The sequence below is a fragment of the Pteropus alecto genome, unplaced genomic scaffold, assembly GCF_000325575.1.
Source record: "Pteropus alecto unplaced genomic scaffold, ASM32557v1 scaffold3, whole genome shotgun sequence".
Classification (NCBI taxonomy): Eukaryota; Metazoa; Chordata; class Mammalia; order Chiroptera; family Pteropodidae; genus Pteropus; species Pteropus alecto.
The window spans coordinates 61,119,789-61,142,208 of record NW_006442484.1 but is presented as its reverse complement, the minus strand read 5'-3'; the positions used below and the strand labels follow the sequence as shown (position 1 = coordinate 61,142,208).

Below are 22,420 nucleotides of genomic sequence, written 5' to 3'. Positions count from 1 at the left end.
CATCTCTGGGGAAATATGCTCATGATGTTCGTGGAAATCCCTTAGGAAATGACACAAAATAAAATGTCCAGTCAGATGTTGGACTGAAAATCGGAAAACTTGGCAGCGTGGAGTTGCCTCACTGAAAGCAAGCTGGATTTATTTGAATAGTACAGACCCTGGGAGAGCCATTTCAAGTCAACATTTGCAGGAATGTGTTAGGAGAACAAATGTATGAACCTGAAAATAAACAAGTGTGAGAAAAGGGATGCAAACATTGGTCAATATTTAGCTCTAGCAATGGAAGTGACCTTTTAAGACTGCAGCTTGATCTGCTTGAAAAACAGGAAAATAACCAAGGAAAAAGTTAATGCTGCTATGAGAAGAGAGAATGGAATGTTTCTACTGCAACCTAGGAAGACCAGTGAGGCTCAGGTATTGGAGAATCTCAAACCTGAAAAGCAAGTTTTGGGGCATGTGACTAGGGGTATCGTCCTGGTTAAATGCAGCAGCAGTTTCAAACTGAGTTACAACTTTATAAAAGACTATGCTAGAGTAAGTGGTTGATGGAATCAAGTTTTTAAAGAAAGAACAACTGTCAAATTGAAAATAAACATTGTGAATTTAGTAACCTTAAGTGATCTCTATCTCTGTCACCAAAAAATGGCCTAATGTAGCAGCAACGATAGCATTTTTGCCCATCACCATTTTTCATGGATATCCCTAGCACTAGATTTTGATCTCTAATACTATTCTCTACTAAAAGAGAAGACGACTCCTTGGATAGCAATTGCGTCCATGCCTTGAGACTGGAAAAAATCAGAATGGATCTGGAACACCTTGTTGGGACCTGACAACAAGAATAATTCCAAGAATATCCACATTTTTTTTTTTTTTTTAAGAGCCAACCCAAAGTGTTCCCTTTGGCCAAGTTAGGACATTTTGAGTATCAATAATAAATAATTATAGTGAATTAGAACAAAGCCAGGAGTTCATAATGATACTCAAAAGAGGAAAGTCAATGTAAAGAATAGAAAAAGATAGTTCCAATATAAACTGGTGAATATTATATGTTAATGCCTTATTGATATTAATAAGCCAGAGTATTAACATAAATATAGATTATATTCTCATTTCTGTATCTATAAACAGGAGTAAAATAAAACTAGTGAGAAGAAATTAGAAACTGAACCAAGAGTAGGAAGAATGAGCAGCACTGGTTATCTCATAATGACCTGGTAGAAGGGGAGTCCAGCAACCAACTAGCATTGGTCATGAACAACCAAAAGGAGGTCCAATAGTAGGTTTCAAGATGATACACGTCCAAATTTCCCCAAATTTGATCTGAAGTTAAATTTCAAAGAGAATGAAACACTTCGGCTGAACTCATGAGACAACATATAATTCTATGTATACCCTCAAAGCAGGTCAATATACCATAAATAAGAAGTAGATGGGGACAACCACACACGAAACTTAAAGAGCACATCATTTCCAGGAGAGATTTCAAGTCTCTAAAAATCTCTGAAATACAAAAGATGTAAGAACCTCCTGATGTAACAAAGTTTTCTTATAAAAACAAAAAAAGGACTCACTCTAAGTAAGGTGTAAGGTGTTCAAGCCTCGGAATCACATTGGCCTGTACAGCCAGATTACACACCCCCACCAAAAATTTAACAAGTTACCAAGATCCTGCAACTCATCTGGACTGAGACTCTTCAAATCTAATTAATATACTAAATGTCCAGAAAGATGTAACACTACCCAAACAGGCAACCTCAGAAGAAACAATAAATATAAGCTGTAACACTCATATCCTATTTATGTATAAACAGTATTATTGTATAATATTGTTTTCTGTGTCTTTGAGTGTTTAAAAATTTTGAAAGTATGCAATTTTAATTAAAATACGCAATTTTAATTACATGTTTAGAAGTCTGGTTAAGTTTACAATATTTAAATGTTCAGTGAATTTTCTTTTATTAATTCCATGCACTTAGATAGGTTAGTTGTATAAACAGAACTTAAGCATTTAGAGAAATGCTGTTTAATTTTTAGAGAAACATAATTAATAAATTCATAGATTAATAAGTTGGGCATTAAACAAAGTACAAATAAAAGTATTTGACTCCCTGTTGCAAAGCCCCTCTGACATTTAAAACAAAAACCCAAAAGCTAGACTGAGAGAGCTAAAAACAAATAAAAGGAAAGCCTACATTCTAAACTGTGGGAACATCAATCCTTTACTAACCTTACAGAATACCAGCAGCCAGGCATTATATCTACTCCATACGTCCCTCTCCCTATTCCTACCCCCATATTTCTCTAGAACAAGAGAGAAGAATATGAAGAAAAACTGAGAAAAGATCTCCAGATTCTGCCATTTGAAAGTCCCCTAATGTAAAGGCCGGCTCAACTATCACTACAGTGAAACTCACCAGTCAATATACCCCACCTTAATTCCAATAAACTTGTCAGTACCTTGCTTTCAAAAATTAACAGACAGATCAGAACCATTAGACAGCTGAGGAAGCCTTCCACATGAATAGCAAAAACCCAAAGGGACCTCGGGGAAACTTAAAAAATCATAAATGAGATTTTATTTCCATAAAACAAGGAAGCTATTAAGAATGAACAATTAGAAAACAAAATATTCTTGGAAATTAAAATAATGGCAAATGTAAAATCAATAAAAAGGGTTGGGAAATAGTTGAAATCTAAAAGGCAGAACAAAAACAGATGGAAAACATTAGGAGGACAAGGTAAAGATTTAATACAAGAAGTAGAAAGTCTAATAAGTTAGGAATTCCTGAATGAGAGAACCAGCGAATACAGATAGGAAGAAATTATCAAACAAATTCAAGAAAATTCCCAAGGCTCAAGGAAATGAGTCTGAGAATCAAATGGCCCATGAGGTACCCAACATAATTAAGACAGGGCAACAAGACAGAGCATGCGATATCAGACCACCCAAGATAGAGTAGATAAAGCTTCCAGAAGTAAAACAATGACATATTCTGATACTTAAGATGCTTAAAACTTTTGCTCTCACCCTTTTTTTAGGAAGCCACTAGAGGATTTCCTCAGTATTTTGAAAGTAAATTTAAAAAAGGGAAAGCCAAAAGATTTAGGAAGTAGGGAACTCCAACGAGAAGAGAAAGCCTAGGGTGATTGCAGGGGAGCCCTAGGATTACAGCTACACAATAGCCTCAAGAGCAACCAGTTCTGACTAGAGTGGATAAAGGGGTACCTGAGAGTAACTGAACAACTAACTCTACATGACTTAAACACCAGAAATCTGTTATTTCACATGATCAGAAATGCAAAGCTGACACCTACACGTATGATTTATTCAACCCCTAATGTTAAGAGTTTTGAGTTGGCTTCTCTGGAATAACTGTCTCTTCCCTCTTTGTGAAAACATGGCAGGTATAGCTGCAAACCTCACGTCCTCAGTGAGGCAAAAACCAAAGATGAGAAGTTTCTCTTCCAAGTTCTTTCCACAGAGAGAGAAGTATTACTTAGTAGTCTCATCTCAAGTCTTCTCGATTCCACTGACCAGATGTCACTTCAAGAAAAATTTATGAAAGTGGTGTCATTTTCCCTTTGTTAAAGCACAGTTGCCAAATTTTAAGTCCACAGGTCATGCATGGGCTCCACACTGATGCAGCAGATAAAGCAAACCCAAGAGCACAGATATTGAAGCCAGAATGCTTGGCTTTGTTTCCTGTCTCTACCACTTATTGTGACCTGGGTTCTGACCATACATACTTGGGAACCTCATGGGTCAAAGAGATGACTAGATCGAGGCAACATTTGGGTATTTCTGGGTTTCCTCACCCAAGTACCAATTACATGCTATCATAATACCAGGCCAATTATATCCCAACCACTAAGTTAGATTCTGAACCTAAGAATTTACTTATGGCATTTTAAGAGTAGTGGTAAAGTACAGGTTCTTATTTCCAACAAGAGAAGTAGTACTGTACAGGGAAAAGAGAAAATATCTCGGTCTTTGTCGTTTAAAAAAACGTTATTTAAAAGATACAAAATTATATACAAACTACTTATGCTCTGGGGATATACCTCATCTGAAGTGGAAAGATACTGTTTCACCTGTGTGAAGGCACAACCAAGCTCCATGTGAGTGGCCTATGTGAGTCCTTCACTGGAGACTCCACATCTGGCAGAGAGCAGGTACTCAAAACAGATTTATTCAACAAATTGATGCAAACATGCATTTATGTAGGGAACTACTGAGGTCCCTTATGGATCTGAGGAAACAAAGTCAGCATTGTAATTGGAAGGGTAATATAAGAGCGTTGTTGAGGATTTCAATAACCAAAAGAACTGTACAAAAAATAAACAAATTAACTTTATTACCATTTCGGTCCTTACACTGATTTGTTTACAAAAATATCAGTTTGAAATACATTATTGAAAGTGAGTACACACAATAAATAGAAAACAGGGAGAGATGCACCCGGTGCTGGAGACATATCAACCAACTTCATCTGTTCCCATTGTTATAGATACAATTTGACACACAATCAGCATTATTGAAAGAGCAGTCAAAATAAGTGGGAGAGGGTTGTGAACTATGAGGAAACTAGCTTAAAGCCCTGGACCACTCACCAAAAAAATATTCAGTTTATCAGAGAGCTAACCTCACTACAGCATTGAATTATCTATCTACTATTACCCATAAGAACAATTTAAAAATAAGAAAAGTGCAAGAGAACCTTCATTAACAGTATTTTTAAGTCAAAGTTTTTACTATATCTGATGATTGCTCAAATAGCATGAGGCACACCCTATGACAATAAGTTATAAATAGTCTGAATTTAATAACTTAAACGTGATATGGTTAATATAATACATACTGGGTATTTCAACTAACCTCTTTCATGTAAGGTGATAAAAGGTTTAAATTTACTGTTGCAATTTCTGCTCAGAAGAGTGATGTTAGTATTCTAGCAATAGTGGACATCTTATTATTATAAATATGCTAATGTACACATTACTTTGAATTACACTTGATTGACTTGTATGTACACATGGTTCTCTATTCCAAGTGCACATTTTCAACAGTGCAGATTTATAATCAAGCTGGGTTGAATAAATGGTTTCTGACTTCTGAAAGCAAATGATAAAAGCACGTTCTGAAAATGAATAAAGTTACAAGTAGATGACCAGTTCCAGTTCTTTTTTCCCTTTATGTGTGATGAACTTCATGAAGCATTAATTCCCGAGGTATATTTGTTTCTGGACCGTATAGCTTACATGCTCTTCTTTCAAAGGCAGCTACCATCTGCTTTACAACTTCATCAAAAAACAATGTGGCAAGCTGAGAGTGTAGAAGTGAGCGAAATTCAAAAGAAATCTGTAGGAAAATGTTAATAATTTAGAAAGATATTTTACTAAATCTTTTCTTAGTGGTATTCATACTGTGAAATGGGCTGGTTGGCCTAGTATCTAAGGCAGAGCTCTATGGGAATATCTAGATGAGATTTTTAACACCTTTCAGATGAGGGTGTCTTATTTACCGCAATAAGCACAACTGCTTGCATAATAAGCAAGTAAACAAGGCCAATAACTCTCATTTTAAGGCAAAGAGTCTGCTTTTATAAGTTAAAAAAAACTGGGAAAAAGGCTGTCCTGAACACGTTTATCACGCTGGCTTCTTACTAATGGGCCCCTTTAAGATCAATCCTACCTCCCAAAAAGAAATAAGGAAGTGATCCTTCTGATAGTTATTCCCATGAGAAGTAGCAGCAAAAAAATGAGACTGATCCACAAAACAGGGTAAGTGGGTTCAATCTTAAAGTAGACAATGATCTAGAACTTTATACCCCCTCAAGACAGAATTCAAAGGAAAGTTAGAGAAGTAGTATTTTAAGGACCAATATCCACTAACTTAAAAGTTACAAAAATAATACAAAGATTTCTCATGTATCCATCACCCAGAAAGTTAAGAGAGAGTTAATACTACTAGATAATATGCTATTATCTAATCTACACGGGCCTTATTCAAGTTTTCACAACTGTCCCATTAATGTCTACTAATATTTCAATGAAAGCAACTCAAGAGTTGACAACAGTATACAGCAATTTAATCAAAATTACGACCATTTCTTAAAATGTAATGCCTGAGTTGCAAACAGAGATAATACATATATTATCTGCTGGCAAATAAAAAGCCACAAGTGGCTTTAAGTTTTCCATAGCTAAGGTGATATGAATAAGAAACTACCTTAGTCCCTAGATTCTAAAAATATTTTTCCCCTTCACACTTTATTTCTCCATCAGAAGATGCTGACCAACATATAGATTTCATTTGCTGTTAATAACCTGTTATTAAATTAGTAGTAAAGTTATAGTGTGTGTCTTCCAATATATGGACTTATCAAAATTAGAAAACAGAGAAGGAATGACTATTCCAGGTTTCAAGAAACAGAACAGAAAAAGATTCATTAGTGTTCTCTCTTAAAAGTTAGTGCAGAAAAAGGCATTCAATATTCAAAAATTTGAGATTTTTAAAAATTGTCTTTCAGTAATCACTGTGCATGTAAAATTATTAATTATGATACCTGGTTTCTATTAAGTAGATTATTTTTTCTTTACCAACTTTACTTGATATTTGGAATAAATCATGGACTTTATGAAAGACTTACTGAAAAATCCAAAGTACAAGTTCTTGGGTAGCCAGGAAGACCTGGACTAAAACGCCAAACAGTCTCCAAATGATTGAAAAGCTTCCCATCGGTACAGGATGCCTAGAACAAAATGAAAAAATAAAACCACAGTAAAATACGATTTGGACTGTCCAGTAACTACAATTGAGGATGACTTCTTTAAAGTAAATATTTTTATAGGTCAGACCATAGGTGATGAAAACATCTCATTTTTAGTTTGGTATTAGGAAGTGACCTCTTGCCAATATAAGCCATTTTCTTTTCTCCTGGGATCCTCAAGAGTGCCAGCTCTTCTCTCTTCCACTGCTATCACCCACTATGCTACTTAGAGTCATCTCCTCCAGCAGCAAAACAGTGATTTTCTAGAAGTTTATTTCCAGCTCTGCCACTTATAAGTGATCCTGAACAAGTTAATTTCCTGTACCATATTTCCTTAGTTTGTAAAGTGAGTATAATACCTATTTTAGGTATCTGGAGCAGATCCCCACCACAATTCTATAATTCTTCCTTCCTACTCAAAGATTTTTCTCCTATCAGTCATTTCCTCTACTCATTATTCTTTATTTCTAGAGGCCTCTATAGTTTGTTTTTATAGAACAAGAGAGAAGAACCTTGTGCCTGACCCCGACCCTTGTGCCTGACCCATTACTTCCGAACCTCTAATCTCTTCAGAGCTCATGTTTATGTGTGTGAACATGTGAAATACAATACTTAGTGATACTATTTGCAGTGCATCTTAATATTTCCCACACTATATTATTAAAAAAAATGCTGACCCATTAGTTACCCTCTGAAGTATGAAAAATTGTAGCCAGAACCATAGTCATTAGTCTACTGTTAGAATGGGTTATCGCCATGAATAAAGTTCAGCTTCTTTATTTATTAACCTAATATGCTATCTGGGCCTTATTATACTACTAGACAACTGACCTTAAGAATACATATCACTTTCCCTCAGCAGCAGACGATTTTTAAAATTTGTTTCAAAGTCTACACCCGCTTCCTCAATTAAGCCTTAAGTTTTTCAGTTCTTTTGGCATATCCTGGGGCCAATAAACGATCAAGCCTCTCTATCTCTTTTTTCTTTGATAATTTATTCTCTCAAGAGTTTACACTGTCCCTCCTCTGAGGCCATACACTACAGATTAACGAAATAAGGACTTGCATAGGAAAACTCATTTTCCCCAAAGTAAACAGTCATTCTTTCGTCCCCAGCAATAGCCTCCCTAACTACAGAATTTCTCTGACTATATCTGGATCTCTCCATAGATAGTTCAAACTGGGAGCTAAAGAGTTAAAAAAAAATCTCTTTGCCATTTATTCCTCACTTCCTCTTAAACTAAACTCTTTTGAATCAATTATCAAGGTAACATGCTAGAATCATTACAAAGACCAACAGCATCCATACTATAACAATCATTTATAAAGAAATGCTCTGTCTATGGCCATGCCACCTGAACAAGCCCGATCCCATCTGATCTCGGAAGCTAAGCAGGGTCGGGCCTAGTTAGTATTGGATGGGAAACCATCTAGGAAGACCAGGTGCTGTAGGCATAAAAAAAAATAATTTTAAAAATGGAAACCAGGGAATGTCTTAAAATTTATTTAGACACGGTAAAAAAAAAATAGTCACCTAAATACTCACTACTTTAATAGTTGAATTTAGTCATATTATGCTAAGTCACTAGGGTGAAGTGAAAATTTTCTTCAGAGTTTGGCTTCATATATAGTTCAATAATGGCCATCTAATTTTTAAGAGCATCCAAAGTCTATAATAAAATCTTACTATTTCAGTTATCCAACTTTAAGATAATACATTCTACCCTTTACAATCACATAAGAAATTTATAGGAAATTTAACAATGGAGAAATAACTGCTAGGAATACTCAATTCAATATACACCTTCCTCTGACTCTTTTCACAAAATGCGGCAATGCTGTACTCATACCGATAATCTAGCCCAAGGACCCACAGATTTTCACTAGTACATTTTGATAGGGACAATACTGCCAAAGATCTCATTCCTAACAGCAGAGATACTGACCACAGTAGAGGTGTTATGATGATGACCTACAACTGGTTGTTCTGACTGAACTGACTCTGACTACACAAACTATGCCATGTAAAATGTTTATGTTGTGAACTAGGCAGTAAGATTCACTGAACTGTTGCCTCTATTAAATCTGCTGAAAATTTTCAAGGGCTTCTGGACATTACAGATTTATGTCAACTAGAAATAACTGACACATTTAGTCACAGGCACTTTTGGGACAACTGGTAATCCACAGAAAATGTCACATGGCTTCTGCTCCTCCCTCGGTTAAGGATTTTTATTGTATGTTCCATATGTGTATTGGGTATTAAAATCCAGAACCTGAACCCAGAGACAACTGAAAACTGAGCATATATAGCTGTTATTCTCAAATATATCTTTAAGCAATAAATTAGCATATTAAGTGAGGCAGCTTATTTTAATGGAGAAATAATTTTGGAATCGGACACATAGTGTGAATTTATATAAAGTTCTTACTTTCCCTAAATCTCATACAATCAAGATAGCAATGCCCATCTAAGAAATGTTATTATGAAGGCTTTTTTTCTAATATAGCTTCCTCCCTCTTCGGCTGTGTTGAAAGTTCTTGAGATTATGAACATCTCTGGATCTGCACACAGCAGGGAGATCTTCATAAGCAAAGAGCCGTCATGACTCTTGCCACTGTTGTATTGGTGCTAAGAATACAGAGATGAAAAAGAGGATCTCCTATTCCCTCAGGTAGCTCAATCTTGTCAAGGAGAAATACAGTTGAAGAAATAATATTACAGTGTTAAAAGATAAATAAGAGCATGTATGAAGCCCAGAGGAATCACTGAGGTGGGACTGATTATCTATATAAAAGGAAAGGGAAAAAGCAACACCAGACATCTGGAATTTGAAGGATTAATAGGCAAGGAGTTAAGTTCATTACAGGTAGAAGAGTGAACAATATGCAAAGGCACAGGCTATGGAGTAAGTACTGTATGGTGCATTCATGGAACTTTAAGATGTATGGTACTGCCTGAACATTAAGTGTAGTGTGTGTTAGGGATTAATGGGCCCATTTCTGTATGTGTTAAGAAGCCAGGGAAAGGAAAAAAGCCAGGGAAAGAAAACAAAATTTTTTTAGAGTTCTTTTAGTTAGACACCTCATAATATTTTAAGGTTTTAGTTATAAGAGTTTGAATGGTAGGAGATTGAGGTCAGAGAATGGAAAAATGTTAAGATTATAGTATCTGAAAAACTAAGCTAGAGTCTTGGCTATGTAACCTTGGGCAAGTTATCTAACTCTTCTTTAGTTTGCTCAACTATGAGATAGAGAGTAACATTTGAATCTCAACAGGCTGCTGTGAAGATTAAACGAGTAATTCAAGTAAAGCACTAGAAATAACTCAATAAATAGCTATTTAAATTATAGCTATTATAAGAGAGACTGTGCCATACAGTAGGTAAAAACTCGAAAACTATGAGGCAATCAGCTGAAAACATTCATAATGGCAGAGTCTCACATTAGGATGCAGCCTTTCAAGAGGAGGTGAAGTTCTGAGAGTGTGACTAGGGTGGACTCCAAGCTCTTAGTTTCACTGGACAGTATTTTCTTTCTGGTGTGAGAGTTGCACTTCCTTCAGTGCCCGACAAAGAGCTGACAAAAGCATTTAGCTCTAGCCAATTACCAAGAAATAATATCACCACTAAATCCTGTGGGCACAAAACACAACTCAGCTTTAGAAATCTTCAGTCACCACACTCTAGGAATTCAAAAGAAATGAGTATTAATCTATGGAATTATGCCTTTTTGTGTACTGAAGTTTGGATACATTTTCTAAGTGTACCCTCCTCTGATAAGGGTAAGGTGACTGATACAATGCATGTAACAGTACCTGGCATTTCAATACCTGGTACATGGCAGGACAACCTCAATAATGTTTATGCTCTCCATACTTTTATTTTTTCTACCTTTCTTTATCCTCTCACAACTTCCCCCTCCTTAATCTTAAAAAAAATAGTGCAAAGATGAACTTAAAACATTTCTCACTGTGTGGTCCAATCTTTCCTGTGGGTCACTAGTCTTCAATAGAAGGAAAAAAGAAAAAACTTCTCACTTCCATGTGCTAATCAAATTTATTGAAAAGAATGTTAATATTGTATAAAATGAAACACTTATGGAAAATAAATGTTTTTTTTTCCCTCCTCGTTTTAGGGAAATCTTTTTAAGCTATTATAACACATTTGACATAATATTTGGGAAATATTTAAAAACAGAAAACAAATCTTACCTTTACCAAGTGTGGTCTCACCATGGTTACTACTGATGTATAGTGCTCCAATATAGGTGGAAACCCAATTTCTAATCGTGTTTTGCAGTATCCAGATCTCTTTGATATTATATCTGATTTTTTGCACCAAGGAACAAAATGCTTGTAATCCTCCATTCCTGATACGACATCATACATTTCTTGCATAAAGTATCTATTTTTTTTTTTTAAAAAAGGAGAGGTGTTAACTGTATTTAGTTATATGGTTTATGTATACTTTAAATTAAATATAAGTAAAACCTGTTGTATATGAAGCAATAATTCATTCGGGACACATGTTGAACAGCATTCTGGAATGAATGACTTCAAGGCAACACAGAAAATAAGACAGCTACATACACATATACAGCGGAGGTCATAATTTGGCAGATCACAAGTTGCATCTGGCCTGCAGATGTGGTTTTTACAATTTTAATTATTGGCCAGCATTTAAAAATTGCGAGATTAAAATTAAAAACTGGAAGAAACTCAAATGTTTATCAGTTGGCAGACATTAATGAATGCTTACTATAATAAGATTAATAAATTTATGGTACAGCCACACTATGGAACTCTTTATCAGATATATATTTTATCAAATGTATATTTTAGAGTAAAGATGTTTATGAAATAGTTATCTAAAAATAGCATATTACAAAGCAGGAAAAATTGTAAGTATTGTATTTTCTGAGTTTTAAACATTTGCTGTTTATTTTTCCTAAAAATAATTATTATGTTAATAGAATGTTTGTAATGAAAACACATTTAAAAACTCCTGGAAGAGGCCCCAGGTGCGCCAGGCCCCCCAAGTGCACCGGGTGCATGTCGTGAGCGCATGAGAGGAGACGCCCTGCTTTCAGATATCTAGTTCTTAAGGGGAGACAGCAACATGCATAGGTCAGGGGTAGAAGCTGGGGGCGGAATTAAAGAGGGGGGAAAAAAAGTCCTGGAAGGATATAGATTAAACAATTAACAGCTGTTAACTCAGAAAAAAGAAGTAGGAGTAAAGATAGAATTTTTTAGTATATATACTTCTATACTGTTATGTTTTTATACAAGCATGTAATATTTTTGTAATTTAAAAAAAGAAATTATTCTAGAATACAAAGAAAAAAAACCTCAATATTTTCGTAAGCCAGCATAACGTCATAACAACCTAAATTTGACAAAGAACATAAAAAATAAACTCTATAGGCCAATATCACCTTTGAGTATTGAGGCAAAAATTCGAAGTAAAATATCGGCAAATACAATCCAGAAATATGTTAAAAAAATACAACCAACTGTAACTCATTTAAAGGCGTATGGATGATTTACTATTAAGAATTATATTATTATAATCATATTAGCCAAAAGACGGTAAAATAACAAAAGCAGTCCCATCAGAGTTTGAAATAAGATCAAGATGGTGGCTATCATTGTTATGTAAATGTTGTTCTGAAAGTATTAGTCAAAGTAATTAAATAAGAACATAAAATATGAGGCATCTGAATGGAAAAGAATTAGGTAAAATTATCAGTTGGCAGGTAATATGACTATCAATTAAGAAGAGAATCAATTCAGAATTCAGTAAGGTAGCCTGTTACAAAATATATAAAAATTAAATATCTTTCCTATACTAAGAACCAGTTAGCAAACCGTGCAAAATATCTAGAAATAAAGTCAACAAAAAAACTAAAGGGCTTAAATGAAAAAACAAACAATAGTAACACTGTAGGCATACATGTAAAAGATAACCTGAATAATAAGAGCCAAATATATATTATTCTTTGTTATAAGACTCAATATTAAAATGTAATTCATCTCAAAAATGATTTAGACAACCATAATCTAAATTACAAAAAGGCATTTTTTTAACATGACAGAATAAGTCTTTATATATGTTTAAATTAATCTTTATAATCATGAAATGAGGCCCACAACAGAAGGAGTGGGAGAAAAACCTACCCTCCCCAGGTGTTCAGACACTTTTTCAGTCCCATGAAAAAGTTTGAACCTTGTAACCTGGAAGCTAATTGCCATAATAGTCGTCTACGAAGATTAAGAAAGTAGTATAGCATAGTAGTCAAGGGGATAGACTTTGCAATCAGAAAAGACTGTGTTCAAATATCAACTCTAAAACACAGTAAGGCATGTGACCCTGGGTACATTACTTAACTTCTCCACTCCACTTTCTTCATCCATAATTGAAAAATACTCCTATAGCGTTCTTTTGAAGGTTAAATAAAAGTTTCAGCATGGTATACAATGCTTAATAAACACTTAAGTGGTAGCTTTGTTGTGTGTTTATGTCAAATAGGGGGAAGAAAAAATAAGATAATAGATAAGACTAATTTGTAATAAAAAGAACTTTGGCATAAGAATAAGGAAGCAAGTAAGAATATAATGTTAATATATAATTATAGTCACTCAACGAACATATATAAAACAGTGAAGGCTACGGAAAGGCCAACCTAGGAAAACCAGAGCTTAGTCTGCAAGAACAGAATCCAGAAAAAAAGCATGATACTCTACAGAAAATTGTGAATGTGCTCTTTTAGGAGAACTAACATTATATACAAACCCTATAATTCTCCTCTCTGAATATTCTTTTCTTTTGTTTATTAATGGTGCAGCAATTTTGAAGAAAGTTCTTGCATACATCTCCTTAGGCAAAATTGAGGTATGTGGTGGAAGAATTCTGCTCATCAGTATACCACAGGAAGCTAAATATCTAAAAAGACAAAAATTACTTTATTTAGGATGATAGTGAAAATTAAAAGGAAGTACAAATTATAAAAAATTGTAAACACAAATTATTGATTGCAAACACAAATTGTACAGATTGTAAATTAACTATCACACTTTAGAAGGCTTTGCAACTTTACAATATTCATGAAACACACACACAAACAAGCTTCTTAAGCGCCCTAGAGAAAACTAAAAATAACACCTTACAGTTAGGGTTAGAAGCTTCTGGCACAAAAGAAATCTTTCCCAAAAAGTTGGCTTTCAGTCTATAGTCATGTGTTACAATATATTCTTGCCATACACTTGCTAGAATATTCACACCTCAAATACTAGAGTACATAAATACTTCACAAAAATGTTAAATATATATTATAATTACTTATATTACCTACTAATAATTATAATAAAGGTCGGAATCTATGTTAATGCTTCTGCCTTGCAATTAACTCATAAATTCCCTCCTTCTTCATTATCCTAAACAGTAGATATTTATCTCGGAATTAAAGCCTTCATTATATTACTAAAGGAATCATACTTGTCTTTTCAAAAGTAACAATTTTGTATATTTGCAAGCCAACATTTTATAAGAGTAATACAAGCAGATGTGAAGCACTATAGGGTATATTCTGCTTGGAACTACTTTTCCGGGTTATTTCCTAAAGCAAGAGTAAACGATATGAGATGATTATATTTCAGTTTCAACCAATACTTGCCTAAAAGGATGAGGTGGCTGTCTTGCTGGCATTTAAAATTTTTTTCGTAGAATCTAAATATCCTGGAGCTCAAACAGATTTGTGCTTTTTCCCTCCATCCCATAACGTTTGCAACTGATTTCATTTTAAACACTAACATTAATTTTCCAGCATAATTTATCGCAACGTCATTAGTAAAAGGAAACTAAATAGTGGAAGTATGGAATTCTTCATGTCTCAACGTCCATCTCCACCCCCACCCACCAAAAAGAAACAAACCAGGAAAATCGAAGGCAGACTCTGGTTCAAGGTTACAGGACCTGTAAGTTTGAAGAAAAAAAATCCAAGTGCCCACGTCCACTAAGTATAGTTTTGTAAGAACCAAAGGGCGAGGGCAAAGACCAGTACCAGAAACTGGGAAAGCATGTCTGGCCATCTGCGTAAGCGGCACAAAAGAGGGTCTACCGCCAAGCCACATTCTCAGCAGCCCGCAACCTTGCTCACAAAGTTAAAACTTTAACCAAAGGCACTGGTTTCGGAGTTGCTTCTAAAGTGGCTTGGCCGATTCCCCGCCTCTCGCGAGGGCAGTGAGGCAAACATAGACGGGGCGGCTGGGATAGGCAGCCAAGTCTCTGGTCCTGTGTAGTAAGGGCAGCGCCTGAGTCCCTCAAATGCTGAACTTGGGAGACCCTTCCCCTCCAGAGACTCAAAAACAATCTGTGTCCGGCTCCGCCTCACCTAATATACCCCGGGTGTCCTCCCTTAGCAAGCCGGGGCGGAAAACTACCCACGTTGCTTCTTACCGGACGTTCCGCGCGGTCCCCTGCGCTGAAATTGGTACTCCAGCTGCTGCGGTCAAATTTGGACGACATCTCGAGACCGAAACTAATTTTTTCAGGGCACTCTGACCGGTCCGAGCTGCCATTATAGCCTCACTGAAGCCGGTCGCCACCTCCGGGATCAAACCCACGGCACCGCCCGTCTTCGGCGGGGCCCCGGTGCCTTTCAGCCAATCAGCAGGCCCCCTGAGCTGCTAGACACGCCCCTTCCTGCCCAAGTGCAGAAAGCTGACGTACATTCCCACCACCGTAGGGCCGAGTGTAAACGAGCTGGTCATCCTGCTCGCCAATCAGAGGGAGCGCTAGGCTTTCTTGACACGCCCCCTCCCCTGGACGGCCTCTGGTTCTCGTCGCGCGCTGCGGCGCCTTACGTAAAACTCACGGTGAGCGCTCACCCCCACCTCCCGCTCTGGAACTGGTCCTGGAATTCGCCAACTGCCGCCGTTTTCTTAGGTGCTGCTTTTCTGTCGCGAGGCCTGGCACATGAGCGCAGCCCTGGGGCGAGAGGAAGTCGGATGTTCTCTTTGTTAATTATGTAACTGTCCAAACCGGTGAGTGCTGAGCCGGACCCGCCATCGCTCCTGGCTGTGAAGTCCGGCAGTCAGTCTTGCTGTTAATGATTGTCTAATACAGTATCTACGTTGCTCTCTCCGTGGGGTTGTGAGGGCAGCATAAGGTTGCCCTCACGTCCTTTGGGAATAGACTTGGTTCTATCTGCTTTCTTCCTGTGTGGCCAATGTTTTAATTGGTGTTCCAGTAGTTGGTATAGTTTGGGTTTCCCTTATTCCGTACAAACCAGACGACTTTGCTTTGATTCACCTATTTCAGGAATCAAAGTCCTGACATTTTCTCATCCTTTTGTTCCTAGGTCCTTATTTAACCTTTGTACTTAATAGTTCCCTGTAAAAGAAATAGCAGTACTACCTACTGCATACAGTTTTGAGGAGTAAATGAAACTGTTGATTAAATGTAGTCAACATATATTTCGGGGGCACTTAGTCTTTGTCGTTTTAGGTGCTGGATAAGTGAACAAAGTCTGCCGTCACAGAGCTTATATTCTAGTGGGGGAAATCAATTAGTATATAATATTAGATAATCATGTGCTGTAGAAAAAAAGTAAAGCAGGTAAGGAGTTGAAAAGGGGTGAGGTGAGGTACTATTTTATATAGGGTGGGTAGTCAGGTGGGCCTCTGACCAAGTGATACTGAATAAAGGCCAGAATGAACTGAGGAAGTGAATTCTGTGAATATTTGTGGGGAAAGTTACTTCAGGCAGAGGGAACATTAAGTGCAAAGGCCCCAGACAGGGACAACCTTGCCCAGTTTTATGAAGAGCAAGGGCTTTGGATCACAGTGAGCAAGGAAGAGAGTGGTAGCAAATGAGATCAGAGGTAGTGAGGACTTTATCAGAGCGCCTGGGAGGTCCTGGAACTAACTTTGGATTTCATTCCAGGTGTGAAGGAAATTATTCTAGGTTAAGGGTAGAATAGTGACTCCATCTGATTTACATTTGCAGAAATATTCCAGCTGTTGTGTATATGTATGATCGTTATTTTCTACTCTTGCTTTGTTCATTTCAGGCATCCTGTACTAGATGCTTTGTGGAGTGTGTTGAAATCCTGGGCTACAAAGTTTGTAAAAACACTTTTCAGTATAATATAGGGTGTATTTGTCAAGTCATGTGGTTTTGTAGCTACATCCAAACAATTCTATATCAGATTACCTTCAAATTCACAATCCTTTATTTTCTTAAAGCTTAAATATTTCCAGTAATGTCATCTTTTAGAACAAATTTTCATTATATAACAATCCTACTAAAAAAAACAATGAATACCAATGCCTACAAAATACAGATATTATACTGCCACCTCCTACTAAGTTTTATTTTAAACTATTAATGTTAACTAGTAGGCCTGCTAGACATATTTTTCAGTACAATACATGGTGTACTTATGTACTTGATATAAGGCCTTCTTTTATTAAATTCAAACATTTCTCATTCAACTCATCCCAGACATATGAAAATACCTATTGAATTGGGGCACCCAATTGAATAGTTCCCCAATTAAAAAAAAAAAAAAGTAAAGGCAAATAAAGGAATCTTTGTAATAGATGACAGTGTATGGTACTCATTTGACTTCTCAGCAAAGGAAAAGAATAATGTAAGCTTAAAGGTGATAAACTCTGATCTAATTTCGATAGATGATAGTGTGTCCATAAACCAAGGGTTTAAAGTTCGGTTTATACGCTATGAAAAGATTAGTAGTAAATTAAAACTCAACACAGACCTGTAGGAAGCAGTATCTTAGAGTTAAAACCTATGCTGTTAGAAATATATTTGATACGACATCACATATTAAATATTTTTGCCCAAATAATTGAATCTGAATTTGGTCAAGCTTTTAGATATGCTAAATTACATATAGAATAGAACATGTTAAATGACACCAAGGGGATATAATCTGCCAAATACAGAATATAAGAAATTCTATAAGACAGGTGATCCAATTTCTTAAATAAATGTCAAGTAAAGAAGGAGGAAGGGAGGTACTATTGTAGATTTAAAATATTTGAGGCATTATTTGGATTTTGTTTTGAACAAACAATATAAAAAGACATATATAAGCCTGGGAAATTTGACTGAAATCTCTACTTCAGTGGACATTCATACATTTTACAGGTGAAATATGTCTATAGTTTGCTTTAAAGTAATTCCGTGGGGGTGGAGGAATAAAGTGGATGAAACGAAATGGATCATTTGTCGATAATTATTGAACTAGATGGTGAGTACATGGAGAGCTTATAATAGTATATTTCATTTTTGTGAATGTTTAAAAAATTACATAATAAAACTATATATATGAATATACATATACTGCCTGATATGCGATCTTTCCAAATGAAATCCTCTTCATTGGTTTCCACTTAGAATCATACTTTGACCTTTCATTCACTTCAGAACCCTGAATGTAGACTGAACCAGAAAGTCTAGGTAAATAGCGGTGGCTATGACTTTGTGTTAATATTGTTTTTAATCAACCCTCCAGTCAAAACAAATATAGGATGAATTTTAACTACAGAACAAGACTTTTACCTAAATATTATATTTTTTTCCTGAAATAAAGCAAGTTTTTAATTTAACATAATCTCATGACTGTCACTTTTTTGATTAATAATCTTCCTAGCATGCTCAATGATTTCTTACAGGGGTTATCTTTGTGAAATGTTTAGTTGAAAGAACACCTTCCTTGACTGAATTAGGAACTGAGTTATAAGAGATTAGTGCTATTACAGATGTTAGTTTCTGATAAAAATCAGACTATCAAAGAGGATTAACTAGACAGTTTGTCCTTATTGACTGGCTTTGTAAATCAGAGACCAGACATGAAAATTATTCTGTTTTTTTTTAAACAGGAAATTTAATATAAGGATTTGTTAAACAGGGATTGGAGAAGTACAGTGACAAAAAAGGGATAGTGAGATAAGAAAGTAATAGTAACATCAGTAAAGGGAAAAGGAGCATATGAGATGTCTTGGGGGAAACCAGGTATAAACTTCAAGGATTCTTTACCAGTGAAGTCATAGAATCACACAGGACATGCTTAATTCTTCTGACATGTTTCTACTGTCTTCTTTTTGGTGTGAACATTATTTCTTTAGTCAGTTTGTATATAATGTGGGTTTCAGATCTTGGGTTCTCCCCTACAAGTACTACATTTTGTTGAGATTACTATAAAAAGTGCTTTTGTTGCATTAGCAGGTTCTATTGACATTTGGGATGTAGTTGGTTTAGGTCAAGACATGTGCCCTCACTTAAAGCCGTTAGTTACTCTCTTACTGTCACCTCACCTCATTTAAATTAAGTCCATTTCCCTTTCACTCATATTTTTTCCCTTTACCCCTTTTAGTTATGGGATTATTTTTCTTAACAGAAAAGAAACAAATGAATTGAGTGCTCTTTGTTTTCTGTTATGTCGAACCATCTACTTAAAGCAACAGAACTGGTTTCATTATTCTTGCTCCAAACAAAAGCCTTTTTATTTTCCCTAGCATTTTATCATAAGCCTCAGTTCACTGAATGTTGTCTTTCTTACACTGTTCTTATACATTTCTGCCACTTTTAAATTTCTTTTTTCCACTTGAGAAAATTTTATTTTACTTTTTTTTATAAGTTATAAAGTTTACAACCTGCTAAACATTTTACCCAAATGTGGGAAAACTGACTGGAGACGCAAAGCAAAATAAAATACCTGAAAATAACAAATAGACACAACCATTAAAACAGTTATTTTAGCTGACAGCACTTAAAATTGGTAATTTGTATATTTTTAAAAGGTTGCAGGGCTTTAAAAAAAGTTGCATAGCTGCAAGACAATTCATTGTTGATTAACTGTTTTATTTAAGAGGAAACAATATATTTAATAAAATGCAGTTCAATAGATAATCCTAGATTTAATTAATTAAAATATAATTATGTGACTTGGTTTATTCTTTGGGCTGCATTCTAATATTGTTAAACCTTTAAAGATATTAACATATTTTAGCTTATGTACAAGTCTATTTTCTACTCTTAAGGAAAAGAAATAGAACTTGAGATCATGGTCTGTATTCAGAGAATGTTTTACTGCCTGATTATATTTATTGGTTTCACATTTAAGACTTTAATTTGTAAGAAGTATATTATGTGGTCTTCAACTTAAGAATAGATGAATGCAGAAATGCCATGTTGGAGAAAATAAAGAGATCTCAAACTAAAAAACAAATCAAAACACAACTAGTTGTACAGCTTTAGAAAACTTAATAGTAAATCAACTTTTAAATCAGTCAACTTTGGTGTCTGAATACAAAATATTTATCAGTGTTACCTATGTAGATAACTACTATTAAGGGATATGCAGAATTTTCAAAATCTCCATGAGTCCTTTATATGCATGTTTGGTATACTGAGTTCTGTGGTAATTGCCCTCTGGTCAGCAGGATATTTTTCCCTGATTGCCCATTTCTGTATCTCTAAGTCTCAAAGAACTCAGATTTCTGGCTGAGTATGCCTTCATTTTTGTTTTTATGTTGCCAGAGACAGATCCTCATACCTTCTTGGTTTTTTCATCTTCAAAAGACAAGAAACCCTATAAAACAAATCTGTGCTTAATCTGAAGGGTGCTCAGGGCAAGATCTACTTCAAACCATTCATCAATGCAGTCTTTATGGTATATGTATAGACAAGGCAGTCATGCCATATCATCTCCTTGCCACACTCCTTCGAGGCATATTGCACATTCCCCAGCATCTTTACTCAGTACACCCTTAGATTACCAGTTTATTATAAAAGAATATAGCTCAGGAACAGCTTGATGGAAGAAATGCTTAGGGCAAGGTATGTGGGAAGGGGCTCAGAGCTTCCAAGTTCTCGGAGTGTGCCACTCTCCCCAATTTCCATGTTCACCAGCCCAGAACTTCCTGATTCGTTTTTCTTGTATAGGCTTCCTTTCATCTTTTGTGCTTTTATTAAAATCTGATTTTTAGCAGGAAGCTTATTATTTATTCATATTAGCGTATTTATGCTTGAACTCTTTCTTTCCTTTTTGGAATAATTTATAATTTTGTAGTATTTAATTTTTACCAACATCTACCTTTTTAAGAATTTCTGGTGTAAAAATTAGATAATCTACTGAATGTGTTTTTATATGTATAACATTAATCAATGAATACATAAAACTCTTAATTTTTGAGGAGTGAGACAGATGAGGAAAGACTTTGCTTTTCATTTTATATCTTTTTTGGGGGGATACTATTTGAATAAATTGTAATATACATTTTTTTTGGTATCAAATTTAATTATTCATGACATTGGATTTGTCAGTGATTTCTTGGATTTGACTCCAAATGCACAGTCAACAAAAGAGAAAATAGATAAATTAAAATTCATCAAAATTAAAAACTCTTGTGTATCAAAGGATACTGTCAACAGAGAGAAGTCAACCTACAGTATGTTAGAAAAAACTCAATTTTCCATTTGCTTATTTCTCCTGTGTGTCTTCTTTACTACTCACAAAATATTTCACTTCTAGTTACCAAATATGTGGAGATTTTTCCCACACCAAGTAGTTCTCTGCCACATCACCTTGGTGTCCTACAATTTAACTTAATTCCGATGCAGTCTACCTGTACTCAGAACGCTCCCAGACCTCGCCCTGGAGGTAACATCAGATACCACCCGTTAAGGGCTCAGTCCCGCAAGACTCCTACCACCCTATTTCAGATTGCCAATTGCAAATAGGTCTCCATGTTACCCACAATTTGTGTCCGATTTGGCTATAAATCAGAGGTTCCCACAACCCCCTGCTCGGATTTGATGAATTTCCTAGAGTGGCTCACGGAACTCAGGGAAACATTTTCCATTCTATTAAAGGATATGATAAAGGATACAGATGGACAGCCAGATGAAGAGATACATAGGGCGAGGCCTGGAAGGATTCTGAGTGCAGGAGCTTCTGTCCCCGTGGAGTTGGCATGTGTCACCCTCCCTGTGTGGATGTGTTTACTAGCCTGAGAGCTCTGCGAACCCCGTATTATTGGGATTTTATGGAGGCTCACTCACATAGGCATGATCAATTATTAAAACTCCTTTTCCAGCCCCTAGCCCCTCTTTGGAGAACTGGGGTGTCGAAGCTGAAAATTCTAAGCTTCTAAGTATGGTTTTATCTTTCTGGTGAGTAGCCGCATTGAGAAGCCATCCAGGAGCCCATCCAGAGTTGCCTCAATAGAACCAAAGATGATCCTAGTGCTCTTATCACTTAGGAATTTACAATAGTTTTGGGAGTACTGTGTCAGGGACAGGGTCAAAGACTAAATATTAGAACAAGAGATGTATAATGTTCTTATCACTCAGGAATTCACAAGGGTTTTAGGAGTTCTGTGTCAAGGACAGTCAAAGACCAAATATGGGAACAAGAGATGTTCCCAGTGCTCTTATCACTTCGGAATTCATAGGGTTTTAGGAGTCAGGGACAGGGTCAAAGACCAAATATTAGAATAAGAGATGCTCTCAGTGCTCTTATCACTTAGGAATTCACAGAGTTTTAGGAGTCAGGGACAGGGTCAAAGACCAAATGTCAGAATAAGAAATGCTCCTAGTATTCTTATCACTTAGGGATTT

General features: G+C 35.8%; 2 protein-coding genes and 1 pseudogene across 3 annotated transcripts in view; 2 read left to right on the top strand and 1 right to left on the bottom strand.

Annotated features, from left to right (window-relative positions):
- Positions 1–4,332: 4,332 nt before the first annotated feature.
- Positions 4,333–15,496, bottom strand: COQ10B (coenzyme Q10B). The gene is made up of 5 exons (XM_006921313.3): positions 15,230–15,496; positions 13,568–13,717; positions 10,987–11,179; positions 6,654–6,755; positions 4,333–5,362 (listed from the first exon to the last, which is right to left on the bottom strand). The coding sequence occupies exons 1-5, from the start codon at positions 15,349–15,351 to the stop codon at positions 5,195–5,197; spliced, it is 735 nt and encodes a 244-aa protein (XP_006921375.1). The 5' UTR covers positions 15,352–15,496; the 3' UTR covers positions 4,333–5,194.
- Positions 8,112–8,228, top strand: LOC112470678 (annotated as a pseudogene).
- A 173-nt stretch (positions 15,497–15,669) lies between the features above and the next one.
- SF3B1 (splicing factor 3b subunit 1) overlaps positions 15,670–22,420 on the top strand; it is a 48,020-nt gene continuing 41,269 nt past the window's right edge. For both annotated transcript variants that reach the window (XM_006921310.3, XM_015596532.2), the window contains exon 1: positions 15,670–15,816. The gene's annotated coding sequence lies outside the window, so the exon portion shown is untranslated. The remainder of the gene's footprint in view (positions 15,817–22,420) is intronic.

Coding starts and splice junctions, on each gene's coding strand:
- COQ10B (XM_006921313.3), bottom strand. CDS start 15,351: ATGGCAGCTCGGACCGGTCAGAGTGCCCTGAAAAAATTAGTTTCGGTC. Junction 13,718..15,229: donor GGGACCGCGCGGAACGTCCG/GTAAGAAGCAAC, acceptor TTGTCTTTTTAG/ATATTTAGCTTCCTGTGGTA. Junction 5,363..6,653: donor CTTGTACTTTGGATTTTTCA/GTAAGTCTTTCA, acceptor ATTTTCCTACAG/ATTTCTTTTGAATTTCGCTC.